General features: G+C 49.7%; 1 protein-coding gene across 1 annotated transcript in view; it reads left to right on the top strand.

Annotated features, from left to right (window-relative positions):
• Col17a1 (collagen, type XVII, alpha 1) overlaps positions 1–19,825 on the top strand; it is a 50,432-nt gene that overhangs the window by 18,946 nt on the left and 11,661 nt on the right. Inside the window, exons 11-35 of the mRNA XM_013017637.1 lie at positions 967–1,038; positions 2,649–2,720; positions 3,660–3,728; positions 4,628–4,789; positions 5,149–5,229; positions 6,445–6,489; positions 7,587–7,763; positions 8,566–8,787; positions 9,047–9,076; positions 9,766–9,792; positions 10,602–10,628; positions 10,709–10,771; positions 11,458–11,562; positions 11,972–12,034; positions 12,678–12,713; positions 13,328–13,381; positions 13,600–13,635; positions 14,084–14,119; positions 14,992–15,054; positions 16,289–16,324; positions 16,537–16,608; positions 16,711–16,737; positions 17,609–17,644; positions 19,262–19,297; positions 19,559–19,639. Coding sequence (XP_012873091.1) covers positions 967–1,038; positions 2,649–2,720; positions 3,660–3,728; positions 4,628–4,789; positions 5,149–5,229; positions 6,445–6,489; positions 7,587–7,763; positions 8,566–8,787; positions 9,047–9,076; positions 9,766–9,792; positions 10,602–10,628; positions 10,709–10,771; positions 11,458–11,562; positions 11,972–12,034; positions 12,678–12,713; positions 13,328–13,381; positions 13,600–13,635; positions 14,084–14,119; positions 14,992–15,054; positions 16,289–16,324; positions 16,537–16,608; positions 16,711–16,737; positions 17,609–17,644; positions 19,262–19,297; positions 19,559–19,639 — 1,728 coding nt within the window. The remainder of the gene's footprint in view (positions 1–966; positions 1,039–2,648; positions 2,721–3,659; positions 3,729–4,627; positions 4,790–5,148; positions 5,230–6,444; positions 6,490–7,586; positions 7,764–8,565; positions 8,788–9,046; positions 9,077–9,765; positions 9,793–10,601; positions 10,629–10,708; positions 10,772–11,457; positions 11,563–11,971; positions 12,035–12,677; positions 12,714–13,327; positions 13,382–13,599; positions 13,636–14,083; positions 14,120–14,991; positions 15,055–16,288; positions 16,325–16,536; positions 16,609–16,710; positions 16,738–17,608; positions 17,645–19,261; positions 19,298–19,558; positions 19,640–19,825) is intronic.

Below are 19,825 nucleotides of genomic sequence, written 5' to 3'. Positions count from 1 at the left end.
GTTCAATCCAGAGGCTGCTGCTTCTGGAACTTCAGTTCAATCCAGAGGCTGCTGCTTCTGGAACTTCAGTTCAATCCAGAGGCTGCTGCTTCTGGCAGATCCCCCGTAGAAAGGTATACACAGCACAGGGTATCAGAAGAAATATAATGGAAAAGAAGAAACAGAAATTAGAAACAGAGGGCTGGGAAGGTGGCTCAGTGGTAGAGCGCTTGCCTTCCATGCCTGAGGCCCTGGGTTCGATTCCTCAGCACCACATAAACAAAAGGAAAAAAGCCGGAAGTGGTGCTATGGCTCAAGTGGTAGAGAACTAGCCTTGAGCTGAAGAGCTGAGGGACAGTGCCCAGGCCCAGAGTTCAGGTCCCACAACTGGACCCAAAAAAAAAAAAGAAATTAGAAACAGATCCACTCTGTGTGAAATGACTTTGAACCTTCAGCAAGTCAACTAACCTTAGGTATGTATAAGAGGGCTGTGGATGGGCACCAATGGCTCATGCCTATAATCCCAGCTATTCTGAAGGCTGAGATCTAAGGATCACAGTTCAAAGCCAGCCTGAGAAGAAAAATCAATAAGACTCTCTAATTAACCACCAAAAAGCCAGAAATGGAACTGTGACTCAAGTGGTAGAATACTAGCTTTGAGCACAAAAGCTCAGGGACAGCGCCCAGGCTCTGAGTTCAAACCCCAGGAATGGCACCAAAAAAAAAAGATACAATAAAAGAAGGCCACTAACAAGAGAGTTTTAGGCTGGAGTTACTGTCAATTCCAGGTCTAATCAACCCAAATCACCAGATCCATGCTTCAAAGCAAGAGAACTGGACATGAAATATTTCCTAAAAACAAAAATGTAACAAAGTATAAAAACTCAATCTTGGCATGCCTTCTGGTTCATCTATGGTATCTGGGTCTCTGCCCCTGGTCTGAGCTGGACATCCCTCTCACCTGTCTTCCTCCCATTCCCCCTGCAGTCTTTGGAGTTCCAAATAATATGACGTCCTGTTCTCCCACCCTGCAGCCGGGACTCAGCACCTGTTCCTCAGGTCAGTGTTGCCATCTTGAATGGCCTTTTCCAGTCTGGCTACTGAAAAATGCAAGAAGGTTCTTTCCTGGCAAGGAAATAAAATGCTTCTAAGAAAACATGCTCTCTGCCTAGAGCTTTCCTTTCTGGAAGGATCTTCCTCCTCTGCATGGCTGTCATTTTGAAGGCCAGCGGGCACCGAACCTGCAGACAATCACAGAACTCATGACCACAAAAGGAAGGCCTAAGGGGAGAGGGCCTGACCTCACACAGACAAACTTACTCTGTGGTGGTCCCATTGGAGAAATAGGAGACTAGTGAGTCACAGATTAGAACATTTTCAGGATGAACAGTGTTGCTAATTTAGAAGGATCTTGTAAATATAGTATTCTTACAAAGATTTCATAAATGTAATTGTTCACTGGAGTAAATTATTCAGGGGTAAATAATGCCATTGCCTAGCTTCCAATGCAAACATATGACTGTTTAAAAAATGTGTGTTCACTGTGTCACATATATTGTTTTAGTCCATGTTTATGTTGTCAGCCACAACATGTATACATGTGTATATGTTTGCATTTGAAAGCATTGAGCCTTAAACTCAAGACTTGAGCCATGCCTCTAAATCCCACTTGTTTTCAATTTTTTGTTTTTAAAGAATCTGCCTTCCCCTTGTGACATTATGACTAGTAAATATAATGACACATGAGCCTTCTTTACCCACTTGGCTCCTGTAACTGCAAGGACGATCACACTGACCAGAGACCCGGAAGGCCCAGCCTTCATGTTTGATTTCTTCTACCTTTGCTAGGTTGTTTTTGCAAAGTCCTTACTGAGTCAAGCCCTAAAGGAAGCCCATAGTTCCCACATTATCTTCCAGACCCTGTGTGAACTACTACTGCAATTAAGTAGTGTGGACACAACTACTCAACAAGTGAAACTGTTAGTAAAAGTGGGGCCTGAGTAGGAAGCAATTAACCCATTGCCAGGCACTGGTGGCTCATGCCTATAATCCTAGCTGCTCAGGAGGCTGAGATCTGAGGATCATGATTCATAACTAGCCTGGGCAGGAAAGTCCATAAGACTCTTATCTCCAATTGACCACCAGAAAACCAGAAATGGCACTATGGTTCAAAGGGGTAGAGCACTAGCCTTGAGCAGAAAAGCTCAGGGACAGAGGCCAGGCCCTGAGTTTAAGCCCCACAACCAACAAAATAAATACGAATTTTAAAAAGAAAAAAAAATTACCTTGTCATTAAGAATGTGGGAACCACTGAGCGCTGGTGGCTTACACTGTAATCCTGGCTACTCAGGAGGCTGAGATCTGAGGATCACAGTTCAAAACCAGTCCAGGCAGGAAAGGCTGTGAAGCTCTTATCTCCAATAAACCACCAGAAAAAAAAAACCAGAAGTATGCTGTAGCTCAAGTGGTAGAATGCTAGCCTTGAGCTGAAAAAATGAGGGACAGCACTCAGGCCCAGAGTTCAAGCCCCATGAATGTGGGAACCAAGGAAGTCTGGGAGGCTGTTACCTGCAAGGGTGTTCATCACGAAAATGGTGTGGAGGCTCCAGCCTGAAGCTAGGGACACCTTCACACATCCTGTTCTCATCTGCTTTCAATCTCTCTTTCAGTGTTTGGCATGCAAAACAATCTGGGCCCCAGCTCATCTGCCCTGTCCCAGGGCACAGCCACCACTTCCACAGGTTGGTCGTCTATGGCCCCTACTGCTGGAGAAGTGATACCTCTGAGGCTGCAATTTACAATATCCCATTTCAACAACTGAATTTGAAGGACCAATCAGGGCTGGGAATGTGACTTAGTGTAGAGTGCTTGCCTAGCATGCATGAAGTCCTGGGTTTGATTCCACATAAAGAGAAAAAGCCAGAAGTGGCACTGTGGTAGAGTGCTAGCCTTGAGCAAAAGAAGTGCAGAAACAGTGCCTAGGCTGAGTTCAAGCCCCAGGACTGGCGCACGCGCGCACACACACACACACACACACACACACACAGAACAAAAAGAAGAAGGACACACACACACACACACACACACACAGAGAACAAAAAGAAGAAGAAGGATCAATAAAACTTTCCCATCAATGAAACAGCCCCTTCCCCCAACCTAGAGATGCTGAATGTAATCGAAGTCTGTACTGTCATGGCATCTCCATCTTATGATATATCCCATATATGTCCCTGGGCCTCTCATGACCCAACTGATCTCTTAGATTACAATTCACAACTTCAAATGACTGAGCTGGCAAACTTGGGGTAGAAGAAGTGGCTGGAATAAGCCTCACCTCTCACTTTCAACTTATCTGCTGTCTAGTTGGACTAGAAAGTCTAACAACACACACACACACAGGACAATGAGCAAATGTGTAAGACAATGGGAATTCAGGGATACACTGGGCCAAGTGGGACTACAAGGAGAAAGGAGAGGTCCAAGAACACTTCTTGGAGGAAGTAGCCTTTAGCAGTCTCAGAGGGATGAGGAGGATTCTACCCAAGGCTGTCCTAGGTTGGTTTCAGCTGCTGCTTCTCCACTGGGAAAGCGGCCTCCTCACTGAGGCTGCTCTAGCTGTTCCTAGCCACAGGGGCCACCTCCCATGATGGCCAAACCCACAGCAGTTCCTCTCTTTGCAGCCTATGGTGTGAAGAAAAATATGCCCCAGGGCCCTGCTGTTGCGAGCACCGGCATGTCCACCTCAACAGGTGAGTGCGTGGTGACATCAGGCTGGCACACAGGGAGAATTGCCATGCCGTGATCCATGGTGCACTAGAAGGGAGAAAGAACCCATGTGTGCTCGGAGATTACCAGACACAACTCACCTCAATGTGGTGGATGCTTCCTTTGTGCCCAGAGATGAGCAGCCCATAGGCTTACTTTGGCCTTCCTGGTCCCAACTCTGCCCTCACCATTAACATGGGCTCATATCATGCAGTGAGCCATTTATTCTATGGCTCTAATCCTGGGGTGTTTCCTTCCAGTCAGCGATTCACTCATGTTGGCTTTTGTTGTTGTTGTTTAAGTTTACTGTACAGCTGTTTTTGTATGAGACACACACTGCTCCAAGTACTGCAAGCAGCAGAGAATGAGACAGGAGAGATCCTTCCCCTTACCAATTCCCAATGCCAGTGGAACATGCAGATGACAAACATAAGACCAAATATACGAGATAGTTACAGAAAATGACATCAATTTTAGGAAGCAATGAGTGATGTTTTAGACATGGGCATTTGTTTATGGGGACTGAGTACTTTAAATGAAATGGTCAGGAAAAACCCACCTAGGGAAATAAAATAAAGAAGTAACTGCTTGAGAAGGGGGATTTGGGCCCATTTGATAAAGATCTTGTGTCTCCAGGTAGGGAAACAATCCAACAGACCCGTCACCTTGCACTTCCGTCACCAACTCAACTCCTGATGGCCAGGCCCAGCATGGCAGGGAGAGATATGCTTGGTCCCAAGATCTTTCATCAAACACTGAGAGCAGGAGAACCCTCATTCACTCTCACTAATCTTTCTTTGCTTCCTCCTTCTGCTGCTCATATCTCTTCCTTTCCCTTCTCCTGGCACCTTTTCCTTCCTCTCATCATGACTTTTCTCCCCAGCTGGTACCACCAGTGTCCACAGTGATGACCTTTTACACAAGGACTGTAAGTTTCTGATCTTGGAGAAAGACAACGTGCCAGCCAAGAAGGACATGGAGCTGTTGATCATGACCAAGGACAGCGGGAAAGTCTTTACTGCCTCCCCGGCCAGCATTGCTGCAAGTACGTCAGGCTGTGTGACTCAGGCTTCAGAAGGAAGGCAAAGAGCCAAATAGTATAGTAGAACAGATGTCCTGGCAAGGTGGTTTGAACTGCTTTAATCATGTAACCACAGCTTTCCCATTCTAATGGAAAAATGACTATCCAAATAGTGTTTCAGGGTCTGCCTTGAATACAGATAAGCCAGAAAAACTCCAGCAAGATCTCCCAGAAGGGTATTTGGTCAATCAGAGTCTAACTGTTTAACCCCAACAAAGCTGAGCTGTTTTCATATCAGGCTAACCTTGGTCTCCCCAAGCAGTTATGGAGTAGAGGCAGGTTGGGAAGAGAATATACCAGATTATCATGGGTTTTGTGTATAGCTTCTTTTTCAGAAGACACCTTGAAAAAAGAAAAGCAGGCTGCCTACACAGCCGATACTTGCCTGAAGGCAGACACTAATGGTAAGAACAACCGTGACCCTTATCTACCTTGTCTTCAACGAAGCCACATCGCATTTTGTCTTCTAAGACATTGCTAGGCAGACTGGGTTCTGTGGACCTGCGTACTGGCCTTACTTGGACAGCATGTTAGAAATGCAGAATCTAAACACACACACACACACACACACACACACACACACACACACACACCTGCTGAGTAGAAAGCTGTGTGTGAGTGTGTGTGTGTGTGTGTGTGTAAGAGAGAGAGTACATGTGTGTGCACACACATGCCAGTTCTGGAGCTTGAACTTAGGGTCTAGGCACTGTCCCTGAGTTTTTGTGCTCAAGGCTAGTGCTCTACCACTGGAGCCTCAGCTCCACTTCCGGCTTTTGAGTGGTTAATTGGAGATAAGTCTCATGGACTTTCCTGCCCAGGCTGGCTTCTAACGTCCATCCTCAGATCTCATCCTCCTGAGTAGCTACGATTATAGGCATGAGCCACTGTGCCCAGCTGAAAGCTGCATCTTAGCAAGTTCCCTCAGGCAATACTTGGATGCACAATATTGATAGAAGCCTTGTTTTCAAGTGTCTACAACTATATATTTTTTCACCCTACCAATTCTACAGAGATTTCTGAAACTAATAGAAACTGCTTTCCAAAGCACTCACTGGCTTTTTTTTTTCTCTTTCTTACACAACTATCCAGAATCTTTTGTAATTACATGTCTTTACAAGGCCCTATAGAATCTATTATTTGCTGGCGGTAGGAAGAAGGAGAAAGTGAGGTCATGGGACATTTTTAAGTAAATGCAAATTGAATCGGTTATCATCCTGACAAGTACATGTGAACTTGACTCAAAATCATATTTAAGAGATGGGGTTAGGTTTGAAATCAAAAGATATTTTTTCAGAATCTGATGAAGACAAATTTCTAGAAAATTCCACACAAGCCCACATAGACTGTCTTCAACTAGTGTCAGAGTCTCATAAATAACCCTCTTCCAATGCTACCCTAGCCCCATTAACAGCTGGCCACACTGTGTCCTCAACAATGCACTTACTGCAAATACCAGATCTGTGAGGATTGAGTTATTGGATGTCTCTATACACACTGCCATTCTGCAAGGAGCTTGGGGACAAAGTTACTTGAAGCCCTACCTGAATCAATGTGAGGGGCTGGCTTCTTAGCTCTTCCCGTCTAAATGCTCAGGGCCAAACTCGTGTTTGTGCTTTCAGGAGACCTGAAGACGGTGTCAGCAAAAGGCAAGGCCACCTCAGCAGGTGAGTGAGAACAGGGAAGATGTGCAGTGATGGATCTGAGGTTGTAGTTAATAGACTGATGTTGACCCCTGGCCTGGAGCAAGTGCCCACAGGAGCAACCCAGCTCTGGCTCCCTAACAGCCCAGAATAGACCGTTTCTGCATTGTGGAAAGGCTGAGGGCCAGAGGTAGCCACCGAAGGAGGTAGCCCAGGGAACAGTGCTTCACAGAGCCCACTGTGGGCTCTGAGGTCCAAGGCCCCCCATCGAGGCAGGAACAACACAACAGGGTTTCTGTGGGTCTCTACAGAACCTTCCACACGGCCCAAGATGACACTGAACCACGCGTGTTTCCCCTTGTGCACGTCTGCCCCTTCCTCCCCGACTTGTAGTAACAGCACCCTAAGTCTACCACTCTCATTGTTGTTGTCGTATTGTTTTGTTTTTGTTTTGGTGAAGGGTTTTTTGATTTTGGTTTTGCAGAACTGAGGACCAAACTTTGGGTCTTGCACTGCTAGGCCAGTGCAATTCCACTGAGCTAAATCCCTAACCCCATATCACTCTGTTTTAGAGAATGGCAAGCCCTTTCCTTCTGAACCCATGCTTTGTATTTATGGGATGCCCCTTACATTCTAGGCACTCTGGGGACTACAGATGGGGTGCTATATCAAGTAAGGTTCTATTGGTGTTCTACCACTTAACCTATACCTCCTCTTCCAGCTTTTTGTTAGTTAGAGATTAGCAGTCCCTTGGATTTGCCAGCTTGGGCTGGTTTTGAATCACAGTCCTCTGATCTCAGCCTCCTGAGTAGTAGCTAGGGTGACAGACATGAGCCACAAGTGCCCAGCCTTATTCAACAACCAGTTGATGAAATAGGTCATCTCTGAACCCCATTATATATACACAGAAAACAGTAAGGTTAGGTGACCTTGTCAGAGTCACGCAGCTGAAGCCCAGGACTGTCAGACCTCTACCACTCAGCAGGCCACAGGAGTGTTCCTGTAGAGCTGGAAATCCCTGCTCCAAGTCACTCAGGCCCACAGGAAGTGACCAAAAGCCAGAGAACTTGGAAGAAAAAAGGCAGGGACCTTCTGTCTCACCTTTCCTGTTTCTTCCACAGAAATCCACGGCTATGACCATGGCGGCGGTGGTGGCGGAGGTGGCGGCGGGGGAGCATGGGGGGGCGCCCCGGCCTGGTGCCCCTGTGGTAATTGCTGTACCTGGTGGAAATGGCTGCTGGGCCTGCTGCTCACCTGGCTGCTGCTCCTGGGGCTGCTGTTTGGCCTCATTGCTCTGGGTAGGTAACACAGATGGCCCTGCCCACTGCCTCTCCACAGGGACAGACAGACAGTCAGGGCCAAGGTCTCTGAGTTCACTAGTACCAGGCCTGGAAGCTGCGCCCCAGGAGGACCCTGGCCGAGGTCACGCGGCTGCCACTGGGGTGCTAGAATCCTAAGGCAGCTCCTGATTCTGTATCACACTCCCACAGCTGTGTGCACTTGGCTGCACTTGACCAGAAAGCCACGTCTTCTCATCACCTTGCCGCGTTTGCCTTTCCCTAAAACCTGTGTTGCCTTCCCCGCCATCTCTTACTGCAGAAGGAGCGAGGGAAGGCTGTGTCACCTTGCTAAAATGATGCGCCTAATGCGCAGGCAGGTTTCTTTAAGGCTCCGGAGTGTGTTAAGAAGCTAATCCTACTGGGCACTGATGTTTCATGCCTGTAATCCTAGCTACTCAAGAGGCTCAGATTTGAGGACCGTGATTCAGAGCCAACCCAGTCAGGAAAGTTATGAGACTTATCTTCAACTAACCAGCAAAATGCCAGAAATGACTGTATGACTCAAGTTGTTGAGCCTAGCCTTGAACACAATCACTCAGAGAAAGCACCTAGGCCCTGAGTTCAAGCCCCAGAACCAGCACAAACAAATAAAGAAGAAGCCACACAATGGCCACACAGATAGTCCCTGCATTAGTATTCCAGCAAGATGTGCCCAGAGGCATGAAGAAGACCCCAGACCCAGCACCCCGTGGCAGCCTTTCCACAAGGAGTGTCTGCAAGGTTCAGGATCTTGCTGACTGCTCGCATCTGTCTGTTGTAGCTGAAGAGGTGAGGAAGCTGAAGGCTCGCGTGGATGAGCTGGAGAAGATCAGAAATAACGTGCTGTATTTTGAGGAAAAGGTAGAAAGAAGCAGCAAGGACCGCCTCCAGGGTGTGGCACCTGGCATCGGAGTGGGTGACAGCAAAGCGGGGCTCGATGGCCTCAGCCAGGAGGCACTGTGGCTCTTCGTGCGGAACAAGCTAATGACGGAACAGGAAAATGGTGAGCTTGCCCACAGCCACCTGGCTTCGTGTGCCTCTCTCCTCCCATCTTCTCTTTCCTGAGAGGCAGGAGAACCAGGACGGGGATCCCATTTCACTGCTAGAGAAGCTGAGACCTGAAGGGGCGAATTGCTCAGGATCATAGAACAGCCCAATGTAGAATCTGATCCCTGTGTCTCCCTGCCATCTGTGACCAACTCCTTTGTGTGTAAGGTTCATGCAAATTGTGACACTGACTCAGGATTTACTTTCTCCTGTAGGAAACCTCCGAGGAAGTCCTGGCCCTAAAGGTAGTGTGATCATCTAAGTCCTTCCCTGGTCTCTTTCCTGAGGCTGGAAGTGGGGGTTCTAGGCAGACTGGAAAACTTGTTCTCTCTCTCTCTCCTGTTCTTTCTTTCTTTCCTTCTTTCTTTATTTCTTTCTGTTCTGTTCTTTCTCTTTTTCTTTCTCCCTCCCTCTCTCCCTCCCTTCCTTCTTTCCTTCTTTCCCCCCTCTCTCTCTTTCTCCCTCTCTCTTTCTCTTTTTGTCAGTGGTGAGGCTTGAACTCTGCACCGTCCCTGAGCTTTTCTGCTCAAGGTTTGCGTTCTACCACTTTGAACCATATCCCTACTTCTTTTTCTGGTGGTTAATTGGGAATAAGAGTCTCACAGACTTTCCTGATCAGGGCAGCTTTGAACCGTGATCCTCAGATCTTAGCCTCCTGAGTAACTAAGATTGCAGACATAAGCTATGGGTGCCCAGTTTTCTTTTTTTCTTTCCTTCTTTCTTTCTTTCTTTTCTTCCTCCCTTTCCATATGGAAAGGAAGAGGAGCTGAGAATTGGCTTTAGAGATTCTTAGCAGGAAAAGGGACCCCATGGCACGCCTGCGTACCACAGAGGGGACCCAGTGAGCTTGTCATATGGGCCACATGTCCTCACGTGGCTCTGGGTTCTCACCCAGTTTTCTTGCCTCACAGTTTTCTTATCTTTCTGGTTTTAGGTGACATGGGGAGTCAAGGCCCTAAAGGTAAATATTCTGTAGACATTTGGCCAAAGGGCTGGTGTTTGAAGCCAGCAGCCAGGGTCAGAAAACACACCTCACACTGAGCAAAGCACTCAGAGGGAAACAAAGGAGGTCTTCCATCCCATTGGCCCTCACTGGACAAGGAGCAGCTTTCTCTGATTCACCTGACTGGGGCGGGCAAGCTTCCATGTGTGGAGGATTTGCTGGAGGATTCTGGGCCCAGTCCTGAGTCTCTGATTCAGCAGGTGTGGATGGGGTCAGGTTACCACAGGTGACTGTGACCAGGACTGCCCACTCCATACCGAGACTCACCTCTGTCCCCAGCTCCACCTAGCTTCCCAAGACACCCGGGCACAGGAGCCAGGATTCCCCCACTTGTTAGTCCTCCAGTTCTCTTCACTCTTTTGTCATGATTCCCTGACCACCCTCCTCATCCCCACACATACATCTGAATTGCTGCCCAAGCCCCTTTGTCCCAAGGCTCCAGCCTGCAGCCCACACCCCTCCCTCCGTTGCTCAGGTGGGGACTTATGACTCCAGTGCCCTACAACCTGGAGTAGTCAGGTGAAGTACAAGATTCTCAATTATATTTGAGTTGCAGATAAGCAGCACATTAACTTTTCTCCTGTGTATTTTACAGGATATATTTATAGTTAAAAAAAATGTTATTGTGATTATCTGCAAACCCACTGTTAGTGGATAAGCGTAGTTCTATTTGCTCACTCTGGCAGCCTTACCTGAAGCCCATGGGCTCCCATAGGGAACTAAGCCAGGTCCTCTGGCTGACATCTCTCTTACCTTTGTTCCTGCAGGAGACCGAGGGCCCCCTGGGGTTATAGGTATGTAATCCCCTGCTGCTGGTTTGGGGTTCCTGCTTCTGGGGGGATCTAGGAACTGAGGTCTTCTTGTATATCTGCAGGTAACCCTGGGCCCCTGGGCCACCCTGGCCCTGAAGGACCAAAGGGACAAAAAGGAAGCCTGGGTAAGAAGCCTGTTTTTCCCATTCATTTCTTCCCTTGTTGACTTATTCAATAAGCATTGAATGCTTGCTACGTGCCAAGCCCTGTTTTAGGAGAACAAGACAGAAGCAGCAGGGCTCCACCCCACAGTTGTGGACCTCACATTTGGTGGGGTAGAGACAGTGAGCATGACAATTAAATGACATACGTACAGGGTGAGGAGGGATGTGAGACAGGAAATTCAGCCAGGTGGGACATGGGGCACCAGTGTTCGTAGGGGTTAAATAGGAAATCAGGGAGCGAGACTTGAACAGAGAGGGAGCCAGGCACAAGACCTGGGGAAACACTCTAGACAGAGAGCAGCCACAGCTAGGACCCCAAAAGCAAGTTCAAGGAGGAAGTTGAAACCTGGAGAGGCTGAAGGGATGGCCAAGGGAAGGACGCCACTCGTGGGACCTCAGTCACCCTAAGGATGCCAACTCTTACTTGGAGTGAGATGAGAAGCTATTGTAGTTTGGGACAGAGGTGGGATGTGATATACTCACATCTCCAAAAGGTCACCTTGGCTTCTGGGCTGGGTTGAGACTGCAGAGCTGAGGAGGAGTAGGGAACTAAGGAGGAGACTCCAGGCCAGTGTTCTGCCTGCAGCAAGGGGAGTTCTTGACTCCTGCAAGAGACCTCAGCTACAACTGGCTACACCTGTCTTTAGGAGATCCCGGCATGGAAGGACCCATGGGCCAGAGAGGGAGAGAAGGCCCTATAGGACCTCCAGGTGTACCAGGGCCTCCTGGATTTGGTGAGAAAGGAGACAAAGGTAAGAGGCAATTCTTCACCAAGAAGGTTAACTCATTCCTTTCTTCCCTCCTCCCTCCCTTCCTCTGTTCCTCCCTTCCTTCCTTCCTTCCTACCTACCTTTCTTCCCCCTTTTCTTCCTTTCATCTGCTGACCTCAATACCTCAGTAACATTGTGTACTTACCTTGAGCTGGGATCTGTCGAGGCCCTATGGAGACACAATTAACAATGCTGTATGGATCCAGGCACAGGGTTGTGGAACAGGCTGCAAGCCTTGGGACCTTAAGAATTGGTTCTAGAGAAATAGTCTTTCCATAGTGGGACAAGGCCATGGTAGAGAGCAAAGGGCAGGCAGGGTGGTGGCGTGGCATGGTGGCATGCGGGCTTTCCAGGACCCTCTCAAAATGGTCCTTCCTCCATTTCTCCTCAGGCGCTGCTGGCAACGTGGGTCCTCAGGGCCCTCCTGGTGTTCCCGGTTCTATGGGCCCCAAAGGTATGTCAAGTGCCCAAGAGGAAATCTCAGGAATGAGTCACAGAGAAGCAGGCCTACTAGCCTACTGCTTACGGCCTGGGCAGGACGTAATATCCCCCAGAATGTCTCCCCACAAAAAAATCCCTAAGATCCAAGACTGCAGCCATCATTTTGACCCAGGAGTGGGGTTAAAGCCACATTTCCATTTCTCTTCTGTGGCCACGTTGTGTGGTCCCCGTGGGTGGATGATCACACAGGAAATCATGGATGATTTCCTCCACTGACTGGGGCCCAGAGGCACTCATTGAAAGTCGCAAGTCAGCACAGCCCAGAGAGAATGGACCCCTCCTCACAGCGTGATACCCATCTGGTCACCACCCATCTTGACCCCAGTCCCGACCAGAACATCTTCCTCTGGTCAGAAAGGAGCAAGGGCCTCCTACCCCACCCAACTGCAGCCTGCCTATGGAGGACACTGCATTGGGACCACTGCTGGCCCTCTGGTGTGAGGTCTTGGCAAATACCCACATGATATGAGCAACACTTACCCACCCAGCCCTCATCTAGAAGTGAACTCCCTCCCCCCCCCACTGCCCTTCACCCTGGGCTCAGATGTCCATGGCCTGCACCTAACCTCTGATGATCATCTTGTCTTTCTTCTCAGGTTCCAGCGGCTCTCCTGGCCCGCAGGGTCCTCCAGGTCAGTGTGCTGCTTCTTGTAAATAGGTACCATTTCCGGGGACAACAAAAAGAATGTTAAAAGGAGAACCAGACTTTTTTTAAAGCAAGAGAAGCCATATTTATAAAGAAAGCTTCCTAGCAACACAAAATCAACCCCATGCTGAATTTCCTGAGGTTGGGCTTGGGTGGTCCTGTCCAGTGGGTGGGTTGTATGGGGCCTGAGACCCACCCTCCCAGCAACTTCAGCAATAGGAAGTTTTCATCTTGCTCTTACCTGAGCAAGTGACTGCTTCTGTCTCATCCCTTAGGAGCCAAAAAATCTTGTCCTGCTACCCTCAAAATCTTGAGTTGCAGCTTATGTCTCTCCTGAGGTTCTATCATAGACTTTAAAGCCAGGGCCTGATGAGGGACAAGAACAAGGAGCCTGGATCAGGATCATGTAGCAGTGACATGGGAGACAGGGAGAGCAGCCCTTGACTTTTGCTCCAGAGTGTGTGTGCCGGTGTGATGATGTGTGTGTGCATCTGTGTGTCTGTGCCTGCGTGGTGAATGTGTGCACACCAGTGTGCTTGTGTGTCTCTCCCTTGGGAGATGGGATATTGATCCACCCATATGTTTTCCTCTGCTTGGCAGGCTCTATGGGTCTCCAAGGGCTTCGAGGCGAAGTGGGGCTCCCTGGTATCAAAGGTGAGCTAAGGGAAGGGTCTGGTAGGAAGGGGATGTCACGCTGTGAGGTCTGGGGGTGGAGGCTGGGTGTGGGGAGGACATGATTAGCAGGTAACTAATAAGTATAATGGGGGGATGAGTTCAGATACAGAAGACTGCCTTCCTCCGAGGTAGCCATTGACCCTTCTTGACCATCCCCTGCAAGGCTCCTAACATCAAGATGTCTGCTTCCTTTTCAGGTGACAAAGGGCTTATGGGACCACCAGGACCCAAAGGTATGTCATTCTACTGTTGCTCAGTCCCCAGCACAGGCACCTAGGTGCCACTCTTGATGCAGGGTCTGAGGTCATATGTGACTCTGGTTCTTGGGCCCTGAGATTAAGAGGGAGTTGAGAGCGCATCCTTCTCTAGTCTCTGGGGGAAACTGAGGCACAAAGAGGCAATAAAGTACCAACATCGCACGATCATTGTCGAGGGGACTCAGAATGAACAGCCTGGGGTGTCCGTCCTCTGTTCTGGTTCTCCTTGTGCCCAGGACTCCCCACATGTGCCCTGCCAGGGGCTAGGGACCTGTTTGGGATGGGACCTGCCCCCCCAAGAGATGGAATATGCTCCTCTGACTTCATCAGTGTATTGTGATACCCAGGCACCCCTGTTACTTGGGGGGTATTGTTGTCCTTGCTACCAAATAACAGTACCTTTCCTCTCCCACATCTGTTTTAGGTGACCAGGGTGAGAAAGGACCTCGAGGTCTCACAGGTCAGTCCCTTCCATTCATGGCTTTTTAAAAACATACCCATCACTGGAAGTGGGGAAAGTATGGAAAGATAAGACAGAATCTCTGTTTCAAGACTTTCAAGGAAAGCTGGGGACTGGTGGCTCACACCTGTCATCCTAGCTATTCAGGAGGCTGAGATCTGAACATCACAGTTAGAAACCAGCACAGGCAGAGAAATCCAAGAGATTCTCATCTACAATTAACCAGCCCAAAGCTAGAATGGAAAGAGTGGCTCAAGTAGCACAGCACCAACCTTGAGAGAAAAAAGAAAGCTAAAAGCAATTGAGTTCAAGCCCCGATACTGACAGACAAAAATACATAAAAGAAAGACCTTCAAGAAATGTGTATAGAAGCAGCACATAGAAGTGAAAGTAAAGCCGAGAATGGAGTGAAGGAAGCATCAGAACACAAAGTCTAAACAACAGCCATTAGGATCAGAAAGAGCAGTTTTTAGCTGTCTTATATTCTTTAGGGAAATCAAGTTGAGAAAATTAATCAACAATTCCCAAGTAACAGAAAGCTCACACCACACACCACGGCACCCGCTCAGCCACTTCCTGAAAACTGGCATGATTTAAAAGAAAACTAGGAGTAATAATACTTTGCTGGGTATCTTTCTGTTTCCAAGGAAACCGTCTTCATACACATTCATCACAGGTGCTTCCTGGGACAGTCTACACCTGCTGCCTGGGAACTGGGGGAATGGGGACTCAGGTGGCTTTGGCCTCCGAACAAATCAGCATAGATCTCTTCCTGCTTGCTCCTCGGGGTAGAATGGGGAATAGGTTAAGGTTAGGGAGCTGAGTGCATGCTACTGCAATCAGAGCCCACTCTGGTCCTATATCCTTTGCAGGCGAGCCTGGAGTGAGAGGATTGCCTGGGGCTGTGGGAGAGCCTGGAGTCAAAGGAGCAGTGGGTAAGTGGCTCAAAGGGGCAAATGCAGTGGTTCTGCCCATTGAGGTGGTCACTGTGGCCCCAGAGAAACCTCTCTTGTAGAGCTACCTCCCCTGAACTCTCCCCTGCCCAGCCCTGGACGAGTCTCCCTACAGCCCAGGACTCATGAGCTACGGTTCTCTGAGGGGTTCTCACTGCTCTGGGGCGGACTTGGCAGGGCACTGGCCAGGCGCCCTGGCTTCTCCCTGCCCGTTGAGAACAGAAAAGGGTTGAGGTCTTTTGAGACCCCCCCCTAAGCCGCCACCCTTTGAGGAAAACGTTACCGAGATGCCTGTCAGCCAGGCCTGGGGTCTTTTAAGTCCCAAAGGGGGCTTGAGCCCCTCTCATTCATCTAACCAACTATTAGTAAGCACTGAACATATACAGGATGAGTAAGGTTCTTGGCAAGTAAGACATTTAGCTCCTCGAGGGGAGGCAAGGCTTATAAAATAAGGGGTCATGAAAGGTCCCCAAGACTATGAGGACATGGTTGAGGGAGAAATTCCTTCCCAAGGGAGAAAAGTGGCATTTTGGTTTCTTTTTTTTTTCTTTTTGCCACTCCTGGGGCTTGAACTCTGGACCTGAGCACTGTCTCTGAATTTCTTTTGCTCAAGGTTAGCCCTCTACCTCTTGAGCCACAGCACCACTTCCAGCCTTTTCTGTTTATGTGGTACTGAGGGCTTCATGCATGCGAGGCAAGCATTCTACCACAAAGCCACATTCCCAGCCCAAAGGTGACATTTGGGGGATTCTTAAAATCTTAGGACAACTTTCAGCACACAACCAGCTTGGTTAAGTGTCCGTGCAGAGACGGCAATGTGAGTAAAACACAGAGGTGAGAAGGAGCCATGGTCTCATAAGGACCCTCCTTCAGATAGAGGTTAGGATGGTGCCTAGGTCACAGGAGACAGAACCTGCGGGGCCTTGACTTCTCAGTCCTCAAGTAAATAAGTCAAATCTCAGGGACATCCAAGCTCTCATGGTGATGCAGCGTCCTGGGCTGTTCTCTGCCATCAAATAGACCACTGCTGGCTTAGAGAGGGGGCAGGGAGAAGGCTAGATCCAGAGGTGTCACCATAAAAGGTCCTCTCCTGCAGTTGAGGGCCACAGCAAGGGCATCATGGGCTCCCTACCTGGAAGTCTATGTGCTCCAAGTAGCAGGAGTCACCAAAATTTCCCAGGGAGTAACTCGTAAACTTTGCGTTCTGCTTTCCCAGGCCCCGCTGGCCCCAACGGACAGCAAGGCCCAAGAGGTTGGTCACTGCTCTGCTTCCTGTGCTCTCGTTACCTGCTCACGCCTCCTACTCCCTGTCCTGCCCATGTCCCTGCATCCATGTCCTACCCAAGCCCCTCCATCAAACGAGGGACAAATGAGGCCCCTTCTTCCACCTGCCTACCTGCCAGCGAGTCACAGGCTCAGAAGGGCCGGCAGGCTAGGTGTTCTCATCAGTCATGCGTTCTGCAGGTGAACAAGGTCTGAAAGGAATACCTGGGACCCGTGGTCCTCCAGGACCTTCTGGAGACCCAGGAAAGCCAGGTAACAGGGCAGGAAGAAAGAGGCACAGCCCTCTTGAGGGTGTGGTACTACGGGGATGGCCCTCAAGTCCTCAACTCTTGCTCCTTGTCTCATTTTTGGCAGGTCTCACAGGACCCCAGGGACCTCAGGGTAAGTCATCAGGTCACCCCTAGCTGCCACCTCCCACTTCTTCGAAGGACAGGCACTTAGCCACACTTCTTTCACCTGACACTGTCCTGTCCCCCCTGAACTTCCCAGCAAACACAGACTCACTGTGAGTCTTGCAAGCACCATAAGAAGGAATAACAAAGGACAATCTAGAATGCCATTCTGGTAGCAATGAAGTCAACCTATATGCTGATTCTATCTCTCTGTGCCCTGTCCAGGGAAGCCCCAAGCCTATGGGGGCCACTGCTGGCCAGGAGTCCTGTTAAGCCAACAGAGACCCACTGGCAAGGAGGGAGTGAGCATTCTCATTCTCATCCTGTGTGGGCCAGCCTCTGTGCTAAAGCCCACCTTGCAATACCCATTTGGGTCTGAGAAATCATTATACAACCCACTCGCTCGATTCCTAAAGGAAATTAGACAAAGAGTTAGAAAGAAGCCAAGCAGCAGCGCCTCAAAATCTGGATGCCCAGTGACATCCTTGTGACACGTGGGGTAGGCAAGCACCACTGCTCTGGACAAGCCGGCCCCGCCCCTAGTCTGCAAAGACAGGGGGACCAGGGGTAGCTTTGCAAATGCCTGAGCACTCACAGCCCAGAGGGACTGAGACCTCAGACTCTGCCTGCCTCAACCCGGGCAGTGTGCCCCATTTCCCCACCCCCCATTTCCTGAGAGGGACAGGGCTTAGATAAAATCCCCATCCCCAGAGGAGCTGGAAGCCAGACTGTGGGTCTCAGGGCTTCAGTGGGCCAGCTGGTGTGGCTCTGCTGAGTGACAGAGCCCTGGTTACTGCCCAAGGGCATGTGGAATGGCTGGACCTTAATTATCCTGACTGACTTGTGTTTGATCACATCAGGACTTCCTGGCAGCCCTGGCAGACCAGGGGCTCGAGGTAAGTGATTTTCCAGATAAAATATTCTTTCCAGTGGCCGTGTGTGAAAGAGGGAGGGAGGGGCATGAGGGAGGGTTTTCTCTGACCACAGCCTGGACCAACAGTGGCATCTAGTGGCTCGAGCAGAAGGCTGAGATGGGAAGCCCAGGGATCTGTGCTGAGAAACCAGGCCCTGGATTCTCAGCCTCTCCCTTCCCAAACCCAAGCCTCCATTTCATGGCTATAGGCCATGTGACAGAAAGATGAAGGGCACAGTATCCCCAAAGCTTCTCAACAGCTGATTTGCCTCTACTTCTAATGACAAGTTGGGCCAAGGGTTTTTGGGGTTTTTTCCAGGATAAATAAATATAACCCTAAAATGATACAAGTATGGTGTTCATACTTCCCAAGGCCTATAGGTCTGTTCAGGGATCGTGCCTTCCATGAGGTTGTGTAGGTTTATAGGAATTCTGTCCTTCTGTGACTTCCTGTCCAAGGGGACTTCAGACACTTCCCAGGACAAGATGCACAAGAAGGGACATCACCGGTTATTGGATTGTGTTCCAACAAAACAAACTCAAGTGCTTTCTCCTATCTTGACCACCTGGATTTGGTGAGCAGAGCTCATCACAATCTGTCCTTTCACTGTGTGATTTCACAGCTCACACAACTTCAGAAATAGAAAGAGTCTCCTCAAGGACCTCCAGTTGAGAGGCTTGTGGGAGGTGGGTGCAGGGGGTCAAACCTAGAACCTCCTGCATGCTAGGCAAGCGCCCTACCGCTGAGCTACACCCCCAGCCTAAGGAGCTTTTCTGCACGCAGTCCCACTCCCTTGTTCTCCCCAAGCCATCCACGGACTATCAGTGAAAGACACATCCCATGGTGGATGTGTCTGCAGACATATGAATTCTATACTCTCTTCTAGAAGGTCCAGCACCAGAGACACGTGGCAAAGAAGAGCTGTGAACCTTTATAACTCACGACTTCTCAGCTTACTAACTGTAGAACCTCTTTCATGCTGCCCAGCCCTCATGCCATCCCTAGGAACTAGAGCCCTGAGCAGTACTCTGGGACTCCCTCCCTGTGCCTCCTGTGCTTATCGCCGCTGTCCTTTGACCTTTGGGCAATTCTCAGGAAGAGAAGAGGGCACAGGATGATTGTCTAGTCAGCCTCATTCTCTCCTCCCTGCAGGGTGCGCATTCCCACCATCTCCCATGAAGCGCCTTCTGGGAGAGAAGACAGATGCTCAGGCCCAAGAGATTGCATTAAGTGCATCCTGCAGGCCCCCTTCAGTTTATTAAAATGCCTTCAGCCTGGGCTGGGAAGGTGGCTCAGTGGTAGAGTGCTTGCCTTGTGTGCATGAGGCCTGGGTTCAATTCCTCAGCACCACATAAGCAGAAAAAGCCAGAAGTGGCGCTGTGGCTCAAGTGGTAGAGTGCTAGCCTTAAGCTGAAGAGCTGAGGGACAGCGCCGAGGCCCAGAGTTCAGGCCATGCCCGAAGGGAGAAAAAAAAAAAGCCTTCAGCCTGAAAATGAGAGGCCCCCAAGTACCTCCAATGTTGTCAGAGAAGCCTTGAAAGTGACTTACTGAGCCACTAACTGATCCATCTGACCAGCTCTCCTCCTCATCCTCCCCTAGGTGAACCCGGGGCTCCAGGCAGAGTCCTGACTTCAGGTAGGCAAGCTGGGAGGGATGGTCCCTGTGCTGTCTGTGTGTAGCCCATGACCCCATCTGCCTTGACATCCCCCGAGAAGCACTAGTTGGCAGGAAGATGACAGGATGTGGCGTTGGCTGTCGAGTCTGGATCAGCAGCTAGGAGTTAGAGACGAGAAGAGGCAGCGATGTTGGCCTGGCCAGCCTGCAGCCCACTGGGGCTCCCAGGACCTCCAAGCAGGAAGAGTGGAGCTCAACATTCCACGTGCTCTGTGTTTTCAGGGGAATTATCCACAGTCACTGTCCCAGGACCTCCAGGACCCCCTGGTGCCATGGGACCCCCTGGACCTCCGGGGACTCCAGGTCAGTCCATTTTCTTGCTTTTCCCCAATAAACAGTAGTAGGCTGTAGTTGTGCTGGACTATATCCAGCCATGTTTGCTCTGGTCTTAGAACAGAGGACAGGAAACAGGAGTAAGGAAGTTCTGAGAAAGCCTAGCCTTGTGCTCCTGGACAGGAAGAGGGGTCTGTCATCCTGCCCCATGGCACA

Source organism: Dipodomys ordii, unplaced genomic scaffold, assembly GCF_000151885.1.
Source record: "Dipodomys ordii isolate 6190 unplaced genomic scaffold, Dord_2.0 Scaffold36, whole genome shotgun sequence".
Lineage (NCBI taxonomy): Eukaryota > Metazoa > Chordata > Mammalia > Rodentia > Heteromyidae > Dipodomys > Dipodomys ordii.
This window is presented reverse-complemented; position numbering and strand designations above follow the sequence as displayed.